The 19,230-nt window shown below is 40.5% G+C and overlaps 1 protein-coding gene across 3 annotated transcripts; it reads left to right on the forward strand.

Annotated features, from left to right (window-relative positions):
- Positions 1-5,290: 5,290 nt before the first annotated feature.
- Positions 5,291-16,584, forward strand: LOC111847009 (fatty acyl-CoA reductase 1-like). Of its 3 annotated transcripts, none has more exons than XM_023817818.2 (13): positions 5,291-5,529; positions 7,573-7,798; positions 8,944-9,119; positions 9,420-9,599; positions 10,097-10,274; positions 10,427-10,471; positions 10,570-10,688; positions 10,943-11,010; positions 13,267-13,438; positions 13,649-13,778; positions 14,234-14,361; positions 14,708-14,810; positions 14,904-16,584. In XM_023817818.2, exons 2-13 carry the CDS (start codon positions 7,610-7,612, stop codon positions 14,925-14,927), a joined length of 1,512 nt encoding a protein of 503 aa, XP_023673586.1. In that variant the 5' UTR covers positions 5,291-5,529; positions 7,573-7,609; the 3' UTR covers positions 14,928-16,584. The 3 variants fall into 3 exon arrangements, with proteins under 3 accessions (XP_023673586.1, XP_023673587.1, XP_023673585.1); XM_023817819.2 differs by having other exon boundaries at positions 5,292-5,529; positions 16,212-16,584; XM_023817817.2 differs by having other exon boundaries at positions 5,292-5,529; positions 14,708-16,584.
- The last annotated feature ends 2,646 nt before the right edge of the window (positions 16,585-19,230 follow it).

Consider the following 19,230-nt stretch of genomic DNA (forward strand, 5'->3'; position numbering starts at 1 on the left):
CTAGAAGTGCAACATAAGAACACTGAGGGAATTTGAAGAGACATCAAGCTAATAGAGGAATTCATGGAACAGATGGGCCTTGAGGCGTTTCTTGAAGGTGGAGAGGGAGTCTGATGACCAAATGTGGTTCAGTCTCTTATTCCACCATCTAAGAAGCACACATGTGAAATGGCTGGAGTGACATTTTCACGTAGTGGAGAAATCTCCAAGTGGTGTTGGTTTGCTGACCAAAAAGGGCAAGATGGGATGTAGGTCTTAAGGAGCCTCTTAATGGAGATGGATCTTTGTCCATTAATGGATCTGAAGCGTAGCACCAAGGACTTGAATCTGATGTGAGCGACTTTTGGGAGCCAGTGAAGAGAGACAGGGAGGGGTGTAATATGAGTGTATTCAGCCTGATTGAATATCATACAGTACGTGCTGATTCAAGCTGGTATAGCATTTTATCATCTGCAGCAGCCTGACAGCACAAGCTGGTTATCCTGCTAGTAGAGAGTTTCAATAGTCTAGTTGCAAGGTAACAAGTGCCTGGACTTCAAGCCGGGCTGCACATGCAAACAGAAAATGCCTGGTCTCTCTGATGTTATTGAGGGGAAATCCGCAAGATTGGGAGACAGCTTTTACTTGCTCAGCAAAGAACAGTCTGGTAGGTCCTGTAAGAAGGAATACATATTCTAGTCGATACCATGACTCTGTTTCGTTGTTATGTAATGTATCGTTTTCACATGCTCTGCATTCATGTACACAATACACATGGTTTGGCATGTCCACGGCGCCCCCTGTTCTGCCCCAAACGCTTCCAGAAAGGAACTCATCTCTCTAGGTGGATGCAATCACAATTCAATGTCCCCAGCTGTTAGTTATTTATGATTTTACTCTAGAAATACATTCATTTTGTCAAAATGCTTAAAGTGAGATGATACAATGGATAATACTATATTGAATGTTTTTGTTTTCTATTAATACTTGAAATATTATTGTACATGTTATTGTACAGAATAGAACTTACCTGTCAAGTTACCTGAACCCATCCATATTACTACACCTAGTGATGCATCCTGCACTTTAGATTCGGAATGAAAGAACAATCACAGGTAAAAGGATATAAAAAGTAAACCTTGTAGCTAGTCATCGTGGCAAATAGATTTTGCCCACTTCAGATTTGCTGCCTTGCCTCAATATACATCTTTCTTTGTTTTCTGTTTTGTAACGCAGGGTGATGATCCTATAATTGCAATATCTAACTGGTGAGCAGCTCAGAAGCTTGTTGACTAAAAGCTGGCTGGCGTACATATATTTACAGTGATCACTAAATAACAGAAAGCACTAAGGTTGATATTTAAAGGTATTAAAGGTGAAGCAAAATGAAGCAGAACGGTTTAAGTTAACAAGTTATGGTTATTTGCATATAAAATCAGCAGCAGAACCCTCTAATACCTGCCTCTCCCTTCTCAGATGGATGTAAATAAATACATTGTCATTTTGGCCAGGAATTTCCTGAAGCATGTTTCCTAAAGATGATGGTAACATACTCGGCGTCAGCATCTCTAGAATGCTCTCAAAAGCAAGATATGCAATGAATACCTGTATAAATACACAGCTATTGCTAAAAACCGGTGTGGTAGAAAACTTATAAATCAAGCACTTAGAATAAAAGTCTGGACCTCTTAGTTTGGTGAGTAAAGAAAATCTCTTATATTCCAGCAAGTTCAGCAAAGTGCTCCCATCACACTCTGGCACTTGGTACCAAGTCACCCCCGGCACACAGAGCAACCAGTAGATAAACCATAACTCCCAGGACTTCTAAGTCCTGATTGGTCATGAAACATCAACAAACTAAGCTGAAACGTATAACAAACACAATTCTCCCGCTCCATTGGTTCACCTTGGTAGCAAGGTAAAGTCCACCCATTGTACGCAACTTACTGGAGACAGCCTCGGCTTCTAGACTCTACTTGAGATATGTATATAGATATTAATTATATGACATTGAATCACTGTTAATGTTTGGGTGTTCCATTGATGAATGATTAACACATTGACGTATTGTCCCTGAATCGCTGAAAATACATGGTTAACATATGATTAGTATGATTAACATAAGTATGATTAACATGATGCGATCAATTGCATATAACATATTATATTGACTACTACAACTACTTTAATAAACTATAACTTGTTGTGCACCAGTTGGGGCGGCTTTGAGTCTCTTCCTGCAAGTGGTTTCTCCCCCCCTTTGCTCCACTGTCTGCCTCTCCAAGGTCCGAGCTTCTGCGGAGCCAACTGCAGGCAGCTATCACAAAGCGAGGTCACACGGTATTCAAAACAATCTCTTCTTGCCTAAGGCCTAAGACATAACAGACCCAATATGCCTCCCCTCCCGGGCCTACTAATGTTCAATTTTACGTCCACACCAGCCACCTCTGCCCTGCGAGCATTGGGATATTAATGGTATGGCAGCTCCTTCTCTGCGGGGCATTTCCAACGTGTCAAATACCTGAAGACTTGTGTGAGGACAGCACTTCTACATGTCCTGCATCTCCTGGACGAAGCCGTGTGACAGGTCTGGCGTTGCCGGTGGAGCTTCAGGCATGGACTCTTGTGGCTTTGTGTGTGCAGGAAGCACAGCACGCCAAGCTCTCATCTGACATTTGCTGTGCGCCTGCCCACATTGTCTATGTGAGAATTGAAATGAGTGAATCTGAAAAGTGACACAACAAGAATCCCACATGAAGACCAGGTTGAATTTGTGTGTTTTTGTTTCTGCCTACATCAAAATCTGTGCATCTATTAATTAGCTACAATCCAGTGAAGCGAGACCATAGTTAGGGTTTGACAAATAGTGAGGAGGGGGTGGGGGGTGACGAAATGACTAGGTGCTGGGGTGGGGGGGGGGGTGTTGCCATATACTGTACAAGAAAGTAATTTTATTGGTGTTTGAATTGTAAGTTACATTTAAATTCTTTGATGCTGGTCCTCTCTCACTGCTCTCAGCAGACATTAAATAACAAGTCTACACTGAATTAAGCATGCACTTGTCATGGAGGAGAAGTTTTCAGCCACTGATTATATATTTGGTTGTATTTAGCTTAGATTTTTTTCAGGTCTTAAAAAAAATTACTGCAGTCCCGTCTTTGGTGACCTCATAGATGGCAATAGACTTGGTCATATGTGCAATGCTGGAATCCCTATTTTATAATACAGTGAATGGTGAAAAAGGTTCATAGACAACTAGAGCAGGATCTGTGGACTGATATCACAGGTGACGGGTAAGGTGCTTGCAGGACTGTAATAGATGGAGATGGAATCCCATTTGGAGGGAAACACAAGGACGTCATTTGGGGAATTAAAATAGAGAGGCTTCACAAAATTAACAGGGGGTGAAAGGGTGATAGGTGGGAAGCATAAGACATGGGTAATGGGTTGTGATAAAGCTGTATGTGCTGTGGGGTTGGACACCGGGGTCTAGGTACTTTAGCAAGAAACTCGATTTATATAACAAATTGGCATAGGTGAGTTTGCTGGCCACCTGACTTTGCGCTGCTTTGGGTGGCCCCCTTTCCCTGTTATCTTAAAGTGCCCAATTCAATATAAATAAACAATTAGAAGGGGAAACTCCCCCCACAAATGAAATTAAGCTTTTTTGTCATCAATGTCATCATCCCCATGCATGTGTCCCAGATCATCATCAATTAATGCATTTATTCGGTATTTTGAAATATTACACTGTAAATCAAATTTTAAGCAAAATACATTTAAAAAACCTGTCTCCTATGTTCTATACATCAATTACGCATTGATCTCTGGTGCCATATAAAGGTAAAGAATAGTCTAGATTTTGGATATTTAACTCTAGGTCACTGTGTTTTTGTGTCAAAAAATGTGCTCATTTATGTCCTTTTCAAACCTTAAAGGTGATGCTACACAGGGCAGCGTCTTGAGCAATTTTACCAAGCAATACCCAGCCAGATTAGGCAAAGGGTAACCCATCCGGTTCTGGTTGATCACAAAGATTTGCCCTAAGCCTAAGTTTTTTGAATAGAAATTTGTTGCCTAATACCAATGAGAAAGTGCCCAAGCAACATTGCCCAGCAACACTGCTCAAAAAGTTGCCCTCTGTATTGTCGCCCTGAGTCACTGCTGTGTCCTCCACTAAGTACTGAAAGTGAATGTTGGCCTAAATTTGTTTCACATTTAGAGGAAAAGAACTACCTGAAATATAAAGTACCAAGCAAGACTGAGCATTGTGTAAACCTGGACCAGAATTACCCCCCCCCCCCCCCCCCCCCCCCACGGTCAATAAAGTCAATTGTAATCTTAATCATAAACAATGGAAGAAAACTCACAAGGAACCCCCATACAAATATGCACATACATTTTATAACTTAATCAAAACAACAGAAATGCTACTTAGCATAGACTGATGTTATCATTAATACAATGAACAACATGTAAATTCACTGGTAATCAGTGAGTTCTCAATAATGATCCAAGATCCAAAAACATTAATGATTATCTGAAATCAAACTGATCAGAAATAGCGCTATATCATGCTACAAATACAATTTAAGTATTAGCCATGATCCACACCCTTAAATTTAAAATATTAAAAAACTTCGCAAACCAACATCTTAACAACTATTTCATTGCTTGAAACACCAGAAACGGTGTTGAAACTTGCTTGTTGCAAGGCAAAATAAAATACCTAATGTAGGCAGGTTGTCATAGATAAATATTGTTTGCTCTATGTTTTCTTTGCGTTTTTCGTGCGCATGATTAGAGGCATATTGATAGTATCATTATACAATAGATAAAATTGTTCTTATCAAAAGAGGGCAGGGTTATCCGGGGGTGTTGTGAAGTCCTCGTCGCCACGTGTGAAAAGAGTGAAACTATTCTATTAGATTTCCGTGTGTCAAATGTGCACTTTCCGAATTGCAGGTTTAATTACGCAAACGAACAACATTTGCATCATAATGGGAAGCTTATGGCAGAGTTTCAGTTGTGTCTCCTCAGTTTATTAAATGAACATGGTACGAATAACTTAGTTTTCAAAGAGTCCAAAGAAAGAGGATGAACTACTTGTTATTCAAACTGAGAGGAATTCCAAAAATAAAAAATATAACCTCCGCGACCCAGTACCATATAAAGACGGATTGAGGGAAAAGTGCAAATATTCATTTTGCCGTGTTAGAAGCGGTCTGAAATAATAATCATCTTTCTAAATTCCTTTCAATATTCGTCCTTTAATTTATATAGAACAAATAGCAGTTCTTCAATAACAGTGTTTCTAAAATGCCAGATTCCAATGAAACGCGTAATGTGAAAGAAAGCGAAGTACTTAATTCCGTTTGAAGACTTTGGAAGATCGCCGTGCTCCTGTCGTACGGGCAGGTGTGGGGGGAAAGGGTGTGTTCTTTAAATTAGGGGGGAATACACGCCCTCTCCCAACAAAATTCGGCTTCCCCGTACTCGGCTCCGCATTCAGGAGGAGATCCCAGTTACACAGCCTAACCGGGATTGCAGGTAAGGACGGTGGCTGTTTTTATTCTCATAGGAAGGCAAGGTCTAATGTGCTATATTAACTGAGATTGCCGGTGAAACTTCGTGTTTATAATGGGTAGGAATGGTCGTGATTCAAATGTTAAAGTCCATAATTTGGTTTAGGTAGCGATCTAAACCCGAATGAAATTAACTCGATTGTGTTTGAATGAGTTGACGAGTGCGTCGATAGTAGTGGTCACAATTTCTTTTATTTAAATAACGGCTAGACTTTTCTTTTTCAATGTCTATTTTGTACAAAATAGTGTTGCGCGTATTCACGTTTTTGATATGCGAAGTCACAAACATTGACTTGTATAAAAGTATTATAGTATATAGGCTATGGCGATAAAGTATCTTCATAGTCTTGTTCCGTTTCGTAAAAAACATTACTTTGAATTAAGATGCGCATTTTAGATCTGTATTTTTTTAACTAGATGGATTAAGGTATCTTGGGGGAAAAAAACACCCGCAACAACGGAAAACTTGTTTGCCCCGAGGAACAAGTCTGAGAAGCTTTGATTTAAGCGAAATCGCGTGTCTGGGAAAGACACCGACCCACAACGATCGTTTAAATAGTTTTATACTTTAAAGCTACCGTGTGCATGTTGGCGATCACTAAAGGGCTGTTTTTAAGCGTTGCTGGTCAGTTCATTTTCTGCTCAAGCCGGTTCTATACGCTGCTATCAGCTCTCTGCCCAGGCAGCACTGTGGACTAGAAGTAATAAAGCAATGATGGTCAGTGGTTTCATCTAGGAAGTCTGATTCATTGGATTGTGTTTTGGTTGGTCCTGACGTAGGGGCTGTAACTCTAGGTTTTAATGGATGTTGTGAAATTAATGTGGTTATCCTGTACTGAATTTGTATTTGGCCTGTATAAGCAGTGGTAAAGTATTATCTTTAAAAACATTTACGGTTGCGACTGTGTGTAAGGTAAAGCTGCGTACTGTTGGGTGGTGTAATACTAAGGAATTTCCATTTCCCTGTTCAAGCCTAAATGCCTTCAGAGGCATTTTTAAGGGCTGAGTGTTCATGTAATGTTATAGGAATCCTGCGCAGTGTCACGTTACATAAGAACAGAAGTTACTAACATGACTTGCTCAGTTTAATGGTACTATGGGCAACCAGCTTGACTGGCATCTGAATTACCAACTCATATGGCTTGGTGCCATTGTATTGCAGAGTAATTGCATGGGAACATAGCTACATGTAGACCAGTTTGGGATGGTTGAGTCTCATTTTAAAAGATGGTTTTAGTTTCCATATTGACTCTTATGGAAAAACTTGCCAGTAGCTATAATGTTTCTGAGGGAAATGACTAAACTGACTTGTAGCGAGTGGACGGTCTTTGGTTTGGTGCTCTATCCGTCAGCCTGGCAGTGCGGGTCGTAGTTCTGATGGCTTCCATGTGATCATGCACGGCTAGGTGCAGTGTACGTTCAGCAGCTATTTGTCATGCGCGGTTTCCCAAAACCAGCTGAACCAGGACATACTTCTGTGAAAATCCACCCTGAAACTTGGAAGACGTGCATGTGGCATTAATCAGCATCTGAATAGCACGTTGTGCAACTGTCACCCCCCCCCCCCCACACACACACACACACACACACATTTGTGACCCAGTTTTACCTGTCTGTCTTCCTTTTGTATGTACTGCTACTTGGCAGGTAGCACTGTCATAGAAAGGCAGTGCCTCCCCCCCCCCCCGCCCACCCCGGTTGGTATGAAACACTATTCCTCAGTTCAGATGCGCAGTGGGTTCCTATTGTATGCTTTCACACAGCAGACAGATATCCTGCAGTGATGGTAATGGGCAAATTACATGATTCAGAGAGAGTATGAGCCATGCTAGTTTTGCAGCCTGTACTGTCCTTGCTAAATTGGGAAGATTGGGGGGGGGGAAACTTGATGGTGTTGATTCTCTCTATGGACTATTAGTTGAATTGTCCATTTGAGAAATAGTAAACATTTGTTTACATGCATTTTTGCTTTAACAAATTGAGGGGAAAAAAATGCTTAACCCTGCAGGTGTGTAAATCGAGACCAGGACAGACGGACCTGCAACATGGCTTCCATCGCAGACTTCTATGCTGGGAAGAACATCCTGATCACCGGGGCTACAGGTTTCATGGGAAAGGTCCTGGTGGAAAAGCTGCTGCGTTCCTGCCCTGACATCAATGCCCTTTACATCCTGGTTAGGCCCAAGGCCAACCAGTCACCTAAAGATCGTATTGATAACATGCTGAAATCCAAGGTTAGCAACCAATTTACCCCAACCCCTGTTCTGTAACCATCTTACAAATTGTGAAGCTTGGAATGTTGACCTTGTATTTCTTGCTTGGGAGATTTATTATTATTTTTTTTTTCTTTTTTGAGTCCCCTGAATGATGGCTCACACGAAGATCACTTTCACGCTTTCACTTGCACAAACTGCTGTATGGCAGTGCAAAGCAGTTTTCCGCACAGTGTATACAGTTCTAAACGCATCAAACAACATTCAGAAGTTATTAGGACAAGTACTTGATTAGTAAGTGCAGTAGTGTTGCTTTCTAAATGGAATGAAAGTATGTTAAATCTCCAAAGAGATGTGGTGCATTTATCTATGGAATCAGGGATTCCTCTAATGAAGAGAAATGTAAAGTATAAAAATATTAAGAATTCAAATACTAAAGCAGAAGATGGCGTGTAAATTAATTCTAAGCTTGTGAGGTTTCTCACTGGTCTCTAATGAATGGGGGGGGTAGCTACATTTTATATGCACGTCAGCCTTGAACTCCTCAATGCATTTCAGTTGTTTGTTCTGTCTGCTCCTGAAGAGCAGGGCATGGTCCTGAGAGTGTGAATGAGACGGTCGTTGTGAAGCACTTTCTTTGACAAACGTCTGCTCCCAAATGCTGAAACAAAACTGACACAAAGAACCATCCTTCTACTAATAATTCATGCTTGGCGTACTTTGTTGCAACCTTGGTTTTTATAGAAATTGATTTTAAAATGTTTTCTGTAATTGTTGAGCTGTTCCTGTGGTCTCGTCATTCACAATGGATGCATTTTAGTTTGTCATTGGCCATCATTCTGAAAGAATTAATCTATTGTGCAAGCGTGTGCTTAGATATTCTTGTTTGGATTGTGACTGGTGTGGTTTATTTGGGCTTTGTATCAGCTGAATACCACTACTCTGTACACTAATTCCTCAGTTGCAGTCCTCCATGATTCTTTTTGAGCATTTGGCTTATAATGAATTCAGTTTTAAGCAGAGGGAATCTAAGTTCTCTGGTTTTGAGATTTGCGCTCTGTGTCCATAATGTATTTTTCGGGTGTGTTCTTGATGACAATGATTGTGCCTTTTGATGAGCCTTCAGTGTTGTGTAATGTGAGTAAAGTGTATGTCTTGTCTTGAAGCTCTTTTCCAAGCTGAAGGAGGTCAGTACTGACTTCCAGCAGAAGTTCGTACCAATCAGCAGTGATCTTATGCAGCCCGGACTTGGGCTCAGTACTGAAGATGAGGACATGCTCAAAGCTCACATCCACGTCATCTTCCACTGTGCTGCTACCATCCGTTTCGATGAACCCCTTAAGTGAGTCACTCTGCCTAGTCGGCATCACAAACACACTGCATCTCTGTCCATCTGAATCTTCTTAAAACGTACATATCCTCTGTCTTTTCCTCTAAATAGAAAAACAGTCTGAAAGATTGTAAATTTAGTGTGCTGCAAGGCTTTATTCTCTTCCAGAAACACATACATATGCAAATATCTTGTTTGGATGTGAGGTGACGCATTTAAATTGCCGGAAATGTTTTGTGTGGGGACCTGCTTAAATGTCACAGCACATTCATGGGGTGTGTTGAGTATAACATGCTCTGTTGCCGTCAACAGACGTGCCCTGCGGCTAAACGTGGCAGCCACACAGGAGCTCCTAGGCCTAGCCGAGCACATGCCCAAGCTGGAGGCCTTTATCCACATCTCCACTGCCTATGCCCACTGTAACCACAAGCACATTGAAGATGTCGTCTATCCCTCACCTGTGGAACCCAACATACTCCTCTCCTCTCTAGAGTGAGTTCCGCTCAGACATGACATAATTTACCCCTGGTCCCACGTAGCTGTATAGCCATACTTATGATATGTCCAATTGTAAATTATGTATTTTGTCTTGATACTCAAGATTGGCAAGGATTTTTAACATCATTGTAGCATTGTGTGTGTGTGTGTGTGGTCCAGATAACACCCTTTTTTAACCTTATGGGGACCAGGTTCCTGGGAACTTGATTTTCCAAAAATCTGTGACCACAATCAAAAAACTAAAAATGCAAAAACACTTCTATTTTGTTTGGTTACCTATGGTTAAGGTTAGGGCTGGGTAGGGGTTAAAGTTGTCATGGTTAGCATTTGCATTGTTCCCATAGAAATTAATGGGTGGTTCCCAGATAGATATGATTATAGGTGTGTGTGGTTTTATTAGTAGTTAGACTGGGTATCAATTGCAATGAAGACTAATGTTACCCAGTGCTTAAAGGCACAAGATATAAGATTTGTATGTTATGGCCATGCAGGTGGATGGATGACAGCATTGTAGATGACATCACACTGCGTCTTCTTGCGGACTGGCCGAACACCTACACTTTTACCAAAGCTCTAGCTGAGTCCATAGTCAACCAGCATGGTGAAAAGTTCAATACTGCCATAGTCCGGCCATCCATCATAGTGGCCAGCTGGCGGGAGCCGTTCCCTGTAAGTACCATTCTTTATGTAACCTTACGCTCACCTACCTTCCTAAGACCATGTCCCATATTCACATGATGTCAAAGTTCTAGGGTTCAGGAGTTTTGTCAAGTGGCTTATGTTAGAGCATTTGTAGAACTTTTCCTTCTAATGTTCTCTAGGGCTGGATTGACAACCTAAATGGCCCAAGTGGAGTCCTAGTGGCAGTAAGTATGTGCGAGATAGCAGGCAGTATTGTGGAGCACTGTGCTGTTGAGGTTTTCTTCAGACTAATGTTCCTGGTGTTCTGTCTGTGGGTGTTCAGGCAGGAAAGGGTGTCATGCGCACTATGATGGCCGACAACAACGCTGTGGCTGATATCATCCCCGTTGACGTGGTCATCAACCTTATGCTGGCTGCCGGGTGGTATACTGCTGTGCAGAGGTAGAGTAATGTCCTGTGGTCTCATTTTGAAATTTGACCCAAACCAGAAGTAACCTCAGCATCTTCTGCTGGCACTGAGTGGGCTTTCCCTTAAGGCATCTGTCAATGACTTGATTAACACATAAAATGTCACTTTCAAAAAAAGTAATTCTTTCCCATATCCTAGAATTCGCAAGTTAGTTTTGAACCTAATTTTATAGTTTTTTTCCTTCATGGTCCTCGAGTATTTATCTTCACTTGCCCTTCTCTTTCAGACCACAGTCAACACTAGTCTACAATTGCACAACAGGTGGTGTCAACCCCATCCTCTGGGGAGACATAGGTGAGTTTGACTGTGTTAAACTCTGACAAACCTGTCATCTTAAGCAAGTTTTATTTGGTTGTTATCTTCAGACTTATTGATATTTACTAAGAATTGCACCCATTGAACTTTTTATTCCTTTAGAATGTAAATCGAAACTTCCAAATGATTCTGACTTTTTTTTTATTTTTTATGAAGTGTCTTCCATTTAGGGTGTTTTTCCCACTGCACCAGGTACCAAACTTTTGGTACTTCACTGAAAATACAGAAAGTATGGTACTTCAAAGTGTTAGTTTTCCACTGGTGTAAAAACTGGTACCGGTGCTGAATGACATCACAAAACGAGGCAGGGTATTTTGTACTGAATTTGAAAAATGGCTGTAGTATATTATAGGGCTGGATAAAGTGCAATATCAATACCAGCATTACATGTTATGCACAGCCAATTCTTACATCGCTAGTCAGCTATATTAAAACGCAACTTTTTTTCTTTCAATTCTGTACAGACATTAGGTCTAAAGCATGTGAGTTAAAGTTTTGCTAAAATATTTTTACTCTGTTGTAGGGGAGGAAAACTTGGCAAGCTTTGCATTTTTAATTATTCCTTTTATAGATTCTTATGTTTTAAAAATCAGCTTAAAGATTACCCCCACTGCTTTTGCAGGAGCACTGCATACCTTCTCAATTGTAATCATTTTCATCCTTGCCGTTTAAATCACTCAGACGGGTTTGTGAGAAATCTATGAACTCTTATTTTATAAATACCCCAATATTTATTATAACAAAATTGTGTGTTCTTACGACCAAATTGCATTTTTTTTTTTTACTTCGTTTATCATTATTTGTGTGTTTGGTTATGCTAATAGCCTGCCTCTAATCTACAAAGTGTTTCAAGTCCCACTTCAAAGTACTGAAGTACCAAAGAAGTACCCCAGCTGGTTTGGCACTTTCGGTACTGGAACTTTTGTTACTGGTACTTGACCGGAAGCCAATGGAAAAGTGAAAGTGCCATACCAGAAGTACCGTATTTTGTGTGGTGGAAATGCGTCCTTAGTTTATTTATTAAACTTGTGCATCTGTGTCTGATTCTGGCTAAAGGCCATGGTGCATTCAAATGGAGGACTTTGTTTTCGAATGAGAAGAACTGCATGTTTACAGTATGTACATTCAGCACCTATTCTTTATTGTTGCTGAAAGGCTTAAGTAGTGAGACCATGTCATAATTTTGAGGAGTACAAACTGGATAGGTTGCTATAAATTATATAATTATAAATTGCCTGGTGCAGAGATGGGCTCTTATTGTACATAGTATCCATGGTACAGGAAAACCTTGGATTGCGAGGAACTTGGTATGCGAGTGTTTTGAAAGACAAGCAAAAATTTTAAATTTTAACTTGATAGAGCGAGTTCTTGCAATACAAGTATTATGTATACGCTTTGTCTGCCTAGCGTCACGTAATCACAACTGAGCCAATGGTTGTTCTCTCTCTCTGTGGGATTGTGGGTAATCGTTTCCCATGCTCAGTCTCAGTCGGCGTGCCTCACTCGTATAGTCAAAATGTAGTAGAAAAACACCACCTGAATAAGGGTGTAGCAGTGCAAGTGATGAATCTGTTTAACGACAATGCAATGTCACATTTCCGCAAAAGCGACTGTCATTGGATAGGTTCCTTGTAAAAGTCGCACAAAAAGAAAAAGATTACAGTGAGCCAACAGATGGCAGTGATTCCGTTAGTTATAGTGAGTCGTCCTACAAAATAACCTTCCTCTTCTCCTCTTTCGTTTCCCTCACGCCATCCACAATTCTTTTCAAAGGTAAAGTGCAGGTTAATTTGTTTTCTGTATTTCTGCTATATATTTTGTATGAATCATTTTAATATTTTTTTTTACGAATCATCTGAGTTTCCAGTATTTCTAATAGGAAAATTCGTTTTGATATATAAGTGCTTTGGATTACAAGCACGTTTCCAGAACGATTATGCTCGCAATCCGAGGTATTACTGTATTTGTTTAGCTCAATATTCATTCTGAGTTCAACATTCCTAAAGGCTTGTTGCGGACTTCAGTTAGTTATGATTATCAGTGGCTATCAATAATGATATGACTGCCCCCTGCTGGCAAAAAAGTACATGAATTTGAAACTATTCCTTTCATGTGGTGTATGGATAAAATTGAATTTATTCTCCAGTACTGGTGGTGGCTAGGTAGGTAGCATTACAATCCTCTGTAATTTTAAATAATCAGCAGATTCATGAAGCTTTGTCTTATTCTTCGTAGAACGCAGCGTAATGTCGACGTTTAAGCAGATACCACTGGACAAAGCTTTTCGGAGGCCAAATGCAAACTTCACCTCTAGTTACCTGAGCAATCGGTTTTGGAATCTATTCACCCACAAGGTCCCTGCACTGGCCTATGACACCTACCTACGTCTATCTGGAAACGAGCCAATGTAAGCAAAATATAACTCGTCTCACCCTGACAGTATAGGGGTATCTGCTACAACCCTACTGCTAGGTTCCTGTTGACTAATGCTCATGCACTGCTAAAGGAACATTGATTTACTCAAAGGATATCTTGTTAATGTTCTTTGAAGCATGCATATCTCAAAGCATAAGCAATTCAGTAAGATGTTAAAATGTCTTGTGACCCCATTCGCCAGGATGATGAAACTCTACAAGAAGCTGCATAAGGCAGCTGGGCTGCTGGAGTACTTTTCTGTCAGGCAGTGGAGTTGGAGTTCCAAGAACTTGGACATGCTGAAGGGCCAGCTCAGTGCTGAGGACCAGCAGGTAGGGAATGTTCCTCTCATCATAGCTTTTAACAGTTAGGAACACTAAATTTTCCAATTTGCCAGTTCATGGTTTCGAGGGGTTTTAAGTTTTTGAAACTCTTGTATTTTTTTAAAATTCATTTATAGAAGTTGGATCTTCATCAGTCATGTACTGTATAAGTGGTTTTGAAAGACAAATGGATGATTATAGCCTTAAGGATAAACTTGAGCACTTGTAAAAGGCCTCAGACACACCCATTTTGCTAGTCTCAAAGTAAGCCTTTTGAGTAGAGAATGGAGGAAACAAAGGAGTGGAAGACTGAGCTAGAAGTATTATAGACAGATGGTTATGAAGTTCATGTGATGATCATGTGTGAGAGCAGTGCGTGTGATTCTTCCATACAACCCAATTTGTGATTAATGACATAATATTGGACCATAATCCTCAATACATTAATCTGATGTGCCCCACAGAACTTTAATTTTGATGTTGGCCATTTGAACTGGCTAGAGTACATGGAGAAATACTGCATAGGTGCCAAGAAGTACATCCTGAATGAGGACATGGCAGATATTCCAGCAGCTAAACAGCACCTGAAGAAGTAAGTACACACTTCCTCTCTGTGAACATTTGTATTCCAGAATTCCACTAGCCTCACTGCTATTCTCCATGGCTAATTTCCATATACAATATGGGGTGTCAATGATCCTATTTGTTTATAATGTGGGAGAATTTTTAATGGCTTGCTAAAAGTAGGCATATCATTCATGGATAAAAGCCGGTAACATTTTACTCCCTATTAGGATCTTAACGTGGTTACCAGCTGTTGATATTCTTTGAATAACTAAAGCTTTTGGTTATGTTTAGAAAACCCCAATTGTAAAATGCTGTGCATGGTTTATTGCTGAATACAAAGCCTCCTAACTCTCTTGCTATGTCCTGGCCAGGCTGAGGAACATCTGCTACACCTGTAACACTCTCCTGCTGGTTTTCGTCTGGCATATCTTCATTGCTCAGTCCCAGGTGGCAAATGACTTGTGGTCCTATATGGTGAGCACACTCCTCAAGCCCTTGTCCTACTTCCAGGAGTCTGCTGGTGTTCTGACCCACTAAGAGTCCACAGCATGCCCCCTGTCATTCTAGAATTTGACAGCCCACCTTTCATAAATTCCAAGATTTATCACCCAGTTGGCTCTGTTCAAGATGACGACGGATGAAGGTTTTATGTCAGAAGATGCTTGCAGTGTAGAGAAAGGATACAGACTGAGTTAGGTGGGCTGTTTTGGGAAGAGAAGAAAGGCTCTTTCCTCTCCCTTTCCCTCATGCTTGACTGGTGAATCTCCAGTGGCCCATATTAGCCACCACCTTCAAGTGTGACAGACATCAGTGGTGTTCCAGTCACCAGCTGTGCCACACCTCCAGTGTGATAGGACAACAACTGCCTTCACCAAAGCTGTATATGAGGAGCATTTCTACTGCTTTGAGGTGATTATGCCCAGTGTGGGGCGAGTTGGAAAAACCTCAACTGTGCTATTAAACTGGGAGCAGAATAACTGAATAAAAGAATTGAATGGAAAATTAATCCAAGGTCAAAGTGCAAGTATGTGTTCCACAAACACATTCACCCTTCATGAAAGAATGATACATGTCCTGTGTTGACCTGACGTCTGTCTGCTTAGTGAGTAGCTTTTCTAGGCCTTGCTGGACTGTAGGGCTTCATAACGACTCATCCACTGCAGCTCAGTTCCAATGTGCACAGTTCACTTTTCTTTTTTTAATTATCCCAGTATATTCAGGGACTGACTTATAGGTGCTGCTATCTCTTATGGAGTACTCTACTGCCACTCTTGCATGTTGACACACACAGGTCATTAATAATGAAGGCCAGTCGCCTCATTGGTGCCCAGAGTCTATACTCTGGAATGATATTTAGGAGATTCCTCCACTAAAACAAGGTTGCTGTCAGTTTAAGGTCACAGGAAGTGGGGCATGCTAAGAATGAGTGCTCCATACGGAGACCCAACTCAACAAATTTTCTGTTTAACCACACTGGAATTGGATTCTACTTACCAGTGCTTGGAAAGTGAATGTGCGGGTGAGCGGCACGCCTCGCACCTGGGATGTGGCTGTACTGTGCTTCCCAGCCAATCAGCTGTCTGACAGCAGGGGTTAGCTGGGACCTGCCTCAGTCTGTAACTGCCTCACATGAAGTATCAAGTGTAGGTCCTGAATTAGCGATTTATGGTTTTGAAGTCTCAAAAATGGAAAAAAACTAAAGGAACTTGGAGAATGATAGGTTTGATCTATGTGAAATGTTAGTGAATTATGGTTGATTAGCAGTTTTGTTTTTTTTACATTTTTGTACAGCAAAACATGCTAACAGGAATGTATTTATTAATGTTTTGTCTGCCTTTTAAGTATTAATTGAATCCTTGTCATGATTACTTCTAGGTATCAAGTTCCTTTGCCTAGTGCAACAGAGTAATTCAACTTTTCCAAAATGAAGGTCTGCAATGCAAAATAAGCTCAGGGTGTTTGTTTGGAAAAGTGATTCTGAAGAGTGATGGCTGTAATCTGAAAAATGGATATACAGTTGACTACTTGCCTACATTATGCAGTGAAATATTGCATAGACAAATCTCATCTTACCTGAAAATGGAACTATTGTAACACTCCACTTGAGCTGAGTGAATGACGCCACCCTTATGGCTGAGTAGCATGTTCAATTGAAGTTGCTTTTACGATCGACATTCTATGTAACCTTACATGTCATTTTGTAATTGTCTGTTTACATGGACATTTTGTATAAAATGATTGAATATGAGTCTTAATTTGGTGGGGGTTTTTTTTATATCATGACGACTGAGGAAATTAAAAAAAAAATAATTTGTGCTAAATTCAAAACAACCAGTCGGGGATGTTGGTTTAATTAACTGCAATACAAGCCTGTTGAACCATAATATATTATGATTGCAGTCAGTTTGCTTTTACATAACGTCAGATTCTATGCAAGCTAAACCAGAAATAGGCATAGGAATTAAATTACTGTTCATTTAATCAACTACTTCTAGCTTCCTTTAATGACTAAGAGCCAATAACTAATCCATGTTGTCCAGGTCAGGCAGAGTAGACCTGAGGGCTGGGATACACTCTCAGTATGCGATCATATCAGCTCAGCTAAATGTCCCTCAGAAAATCCACATTAACTACACTGTCAGAAAAGAGGCCCAGTCCTGGTACAAACAATGTACCCCTAATGGTACAATTAAGTACAGAAATTGACTCTGAGGAACATAAGCTGGCAGACCCTTGAGGGTACAGCCCTAGTGACAAGTGAGTGCACCCTCGCAGGTACAAACTGGTACTTTTGTTTCCTGTAAGTGTAGTTGTATTTTCAGTGCTGAGCAATGTCACAGTAAACACCAAAATCAAACACATCCTGAACTTGTTAAACATCTTGAGGACTGATTTTCCAGGGCCCTCAAGCCCTGCAGCACCTTACAGTACCTTATGACATAATGACGACAAAAATTCCTGATGCTGGAACCACTGTCTGCTACCAGCACTCACGCTACACACAATTTAGGTATGCGGAAAAAAAAAAAAAAAGTGCCAAACAATTGATATTTTGAAATTGAAATCAAAAGGTTTTAAAACATGATTGCAATACATTCAAGTGTTTTGTGGCCAACAACCAAAGGGGATGGAAAAAGCATGTAGGGAAAAGATGCAAATTAACTGCCAAATTAAAGGAGAAACTTAAACATGAACTTCAGACATGCAACGCTGTAACAAATGCCCACATTTTTCAAAACTTCAAACTGAATGGAATCTCAAGAATTACTAGGTGCAGTGTGCAATGTGACATTGCTGAAGTCAATAAGGCTGAAAAATGACCTCCACTCAATAAGGCACAAAAGCTACAATGTCAAGAATGGGCACAGACGTGTCAAGATTTTACAAATGCTTTGTGGACAGAATGACTCGCTGGAACAGATGGATGGACCAGTGGCTGGACACCTATAAGTGCCAACAAGGTAGTAGAGTGATGTGGGCTGCTGTTATCAATTATGAAATAGTAGGACTTTTCCGACATGCTGATGGTGTAACAGGTAACTACGAGATCTACGAGAAATTTATAGAAGATGCCTTTATCAAACTGGTACAAGAAGTGGGCTTGCCAAGAAAGGCTTGAATTGTGACCTGCCCCCCTTCATAGCCTGGCTTAACCCAGATTGAGAATTACTGGGTCTTACTAAAGTGTGAGAGTTACCAAAAATAGCAAGCAATACACTTCTCAGAGCAGTGTCTGGGAGGCAGTCCTAGGTGCCTCAGCTAATATACTGTAGGACTGGATCAAACCAAAAACGTGACTAGTTCAATAGACTCATGATAGTCATTGAGAAGGAAGGTAGCCATACGGGACATTAAATTTGATAGACTGTAGAGAATGGACAATAATTTGTCATTCCTTATATAGAATCAATAAAACTTAAATATTTCCATTGATATTGAAGAGAAAAAAAAAATCCACTGTTTCTGATTATCTAATTGTGCACACTGCTAATCAAGTGATTTACTTTATTTAGTCTCTCTAAATAAATATACATGGAGCAAAACAGTTCAAATTCTAGTCTGTGCCACTTTCACTATTATATCCAGGAATAGTACTTGCCTAATAATTCCACAAAGTGTAATAAATTGGCTACTGACTGTATAAATGCAATGGATTTCAACAAGGTTTCTTAACTTTTCCAGCTACACGGCCCATCTCTAGTAATTTATCACACTGGTGGCCGGGCGGGTGAATAGGTCCATGTAACCATGTAAGCTGCTAACGAGAGCTTTCAGGAAATGCAATAGGATGGGGTGGGGCTTGGAAAATATTTGTGATGAGGGTTATTTTCCTGGGTGGTGATCAGGTCCATTACGAACCGAAAAGCTTTTACAGCAGATCTGTGGCCCATTACAGCGCTCACGCACCAGTGCTCGATGAACCCTGCAAGAGTACGGATTCATCTAGCATCTACAGTATGTGCAATCAATGTTCTGCCCTTAGACTGAGGGTTTCTTTGTAAACATTACCACTGTTTTTTCAAGAGGAATACATGCGAACCCCAACAAGAAAAACTACTTTAAAACCAGACATTCCGTACAGACTAATAAAACAAGTTTAAGTGGTTAAGCCTGAAGTCAGGCCAAAGAAAATGGTTCTTTGTAAAGTTATGTGACGACTGGTCTCATCACTGTTATAAATCATGCAAAACATTTTTACAGCCCTTAACCATTTACCGTAAAGGATTGTGCTGAATTTGTACACCAGCCAAATTATCCAACAATACAAAAATGTAAGAATACTAACCTATCAAAAATAAAAAGGAAAGTATAAGGTCCTCCAGTGTTCTTTGGCCCTGACTACTTCACGTGACCCCCCCCCCTCCAGGTTATATCTGTGCTCGGCTATGTACAC

This window comes from Paramormyrops kingsleyae, chromosome 1 (genome assembly GCF_048594095.1).
Source record: "Paramormyrops kingsleyae isolate MSU_618 chromosome 1, PKINGS_0.4, whole genome shotgun sequence".
NCBI lineage: Eukaryota > Metazoa > Chordata > Actinopteri > Osteoglossiformes > Mormyridae > Paramormyrops > Paramormyrops kingsleyae.

What these genes read in the sequence shown, in the direction of transcription:
- LOC111847009 (XM_023817817.2), top strand. Translation starts at nt 7,610, where the DNA reads ATGGCTTCCATCGCAGACTTCTATGCTGGGAAGAACATCCTGATCACC. An exon ending in ATAACATGCTGAAATCCAAG is followed by an intron (nt 7,799 to 8,943) that starts GTTAGCAACCAA and finishes CTTGTCTTGAAG; the next exon opens with CTCTTTTCCAAGCTGAAGGA. An exon ending in TGGTATACTGCTGTGCAGAG is followed by an intron (nt 10,689 to 10,942) that starts GTAGAGTAATGT and finishes CTTCTCTTTCAG; the next exon opens with ACCACAGTCAACACTAGTCT.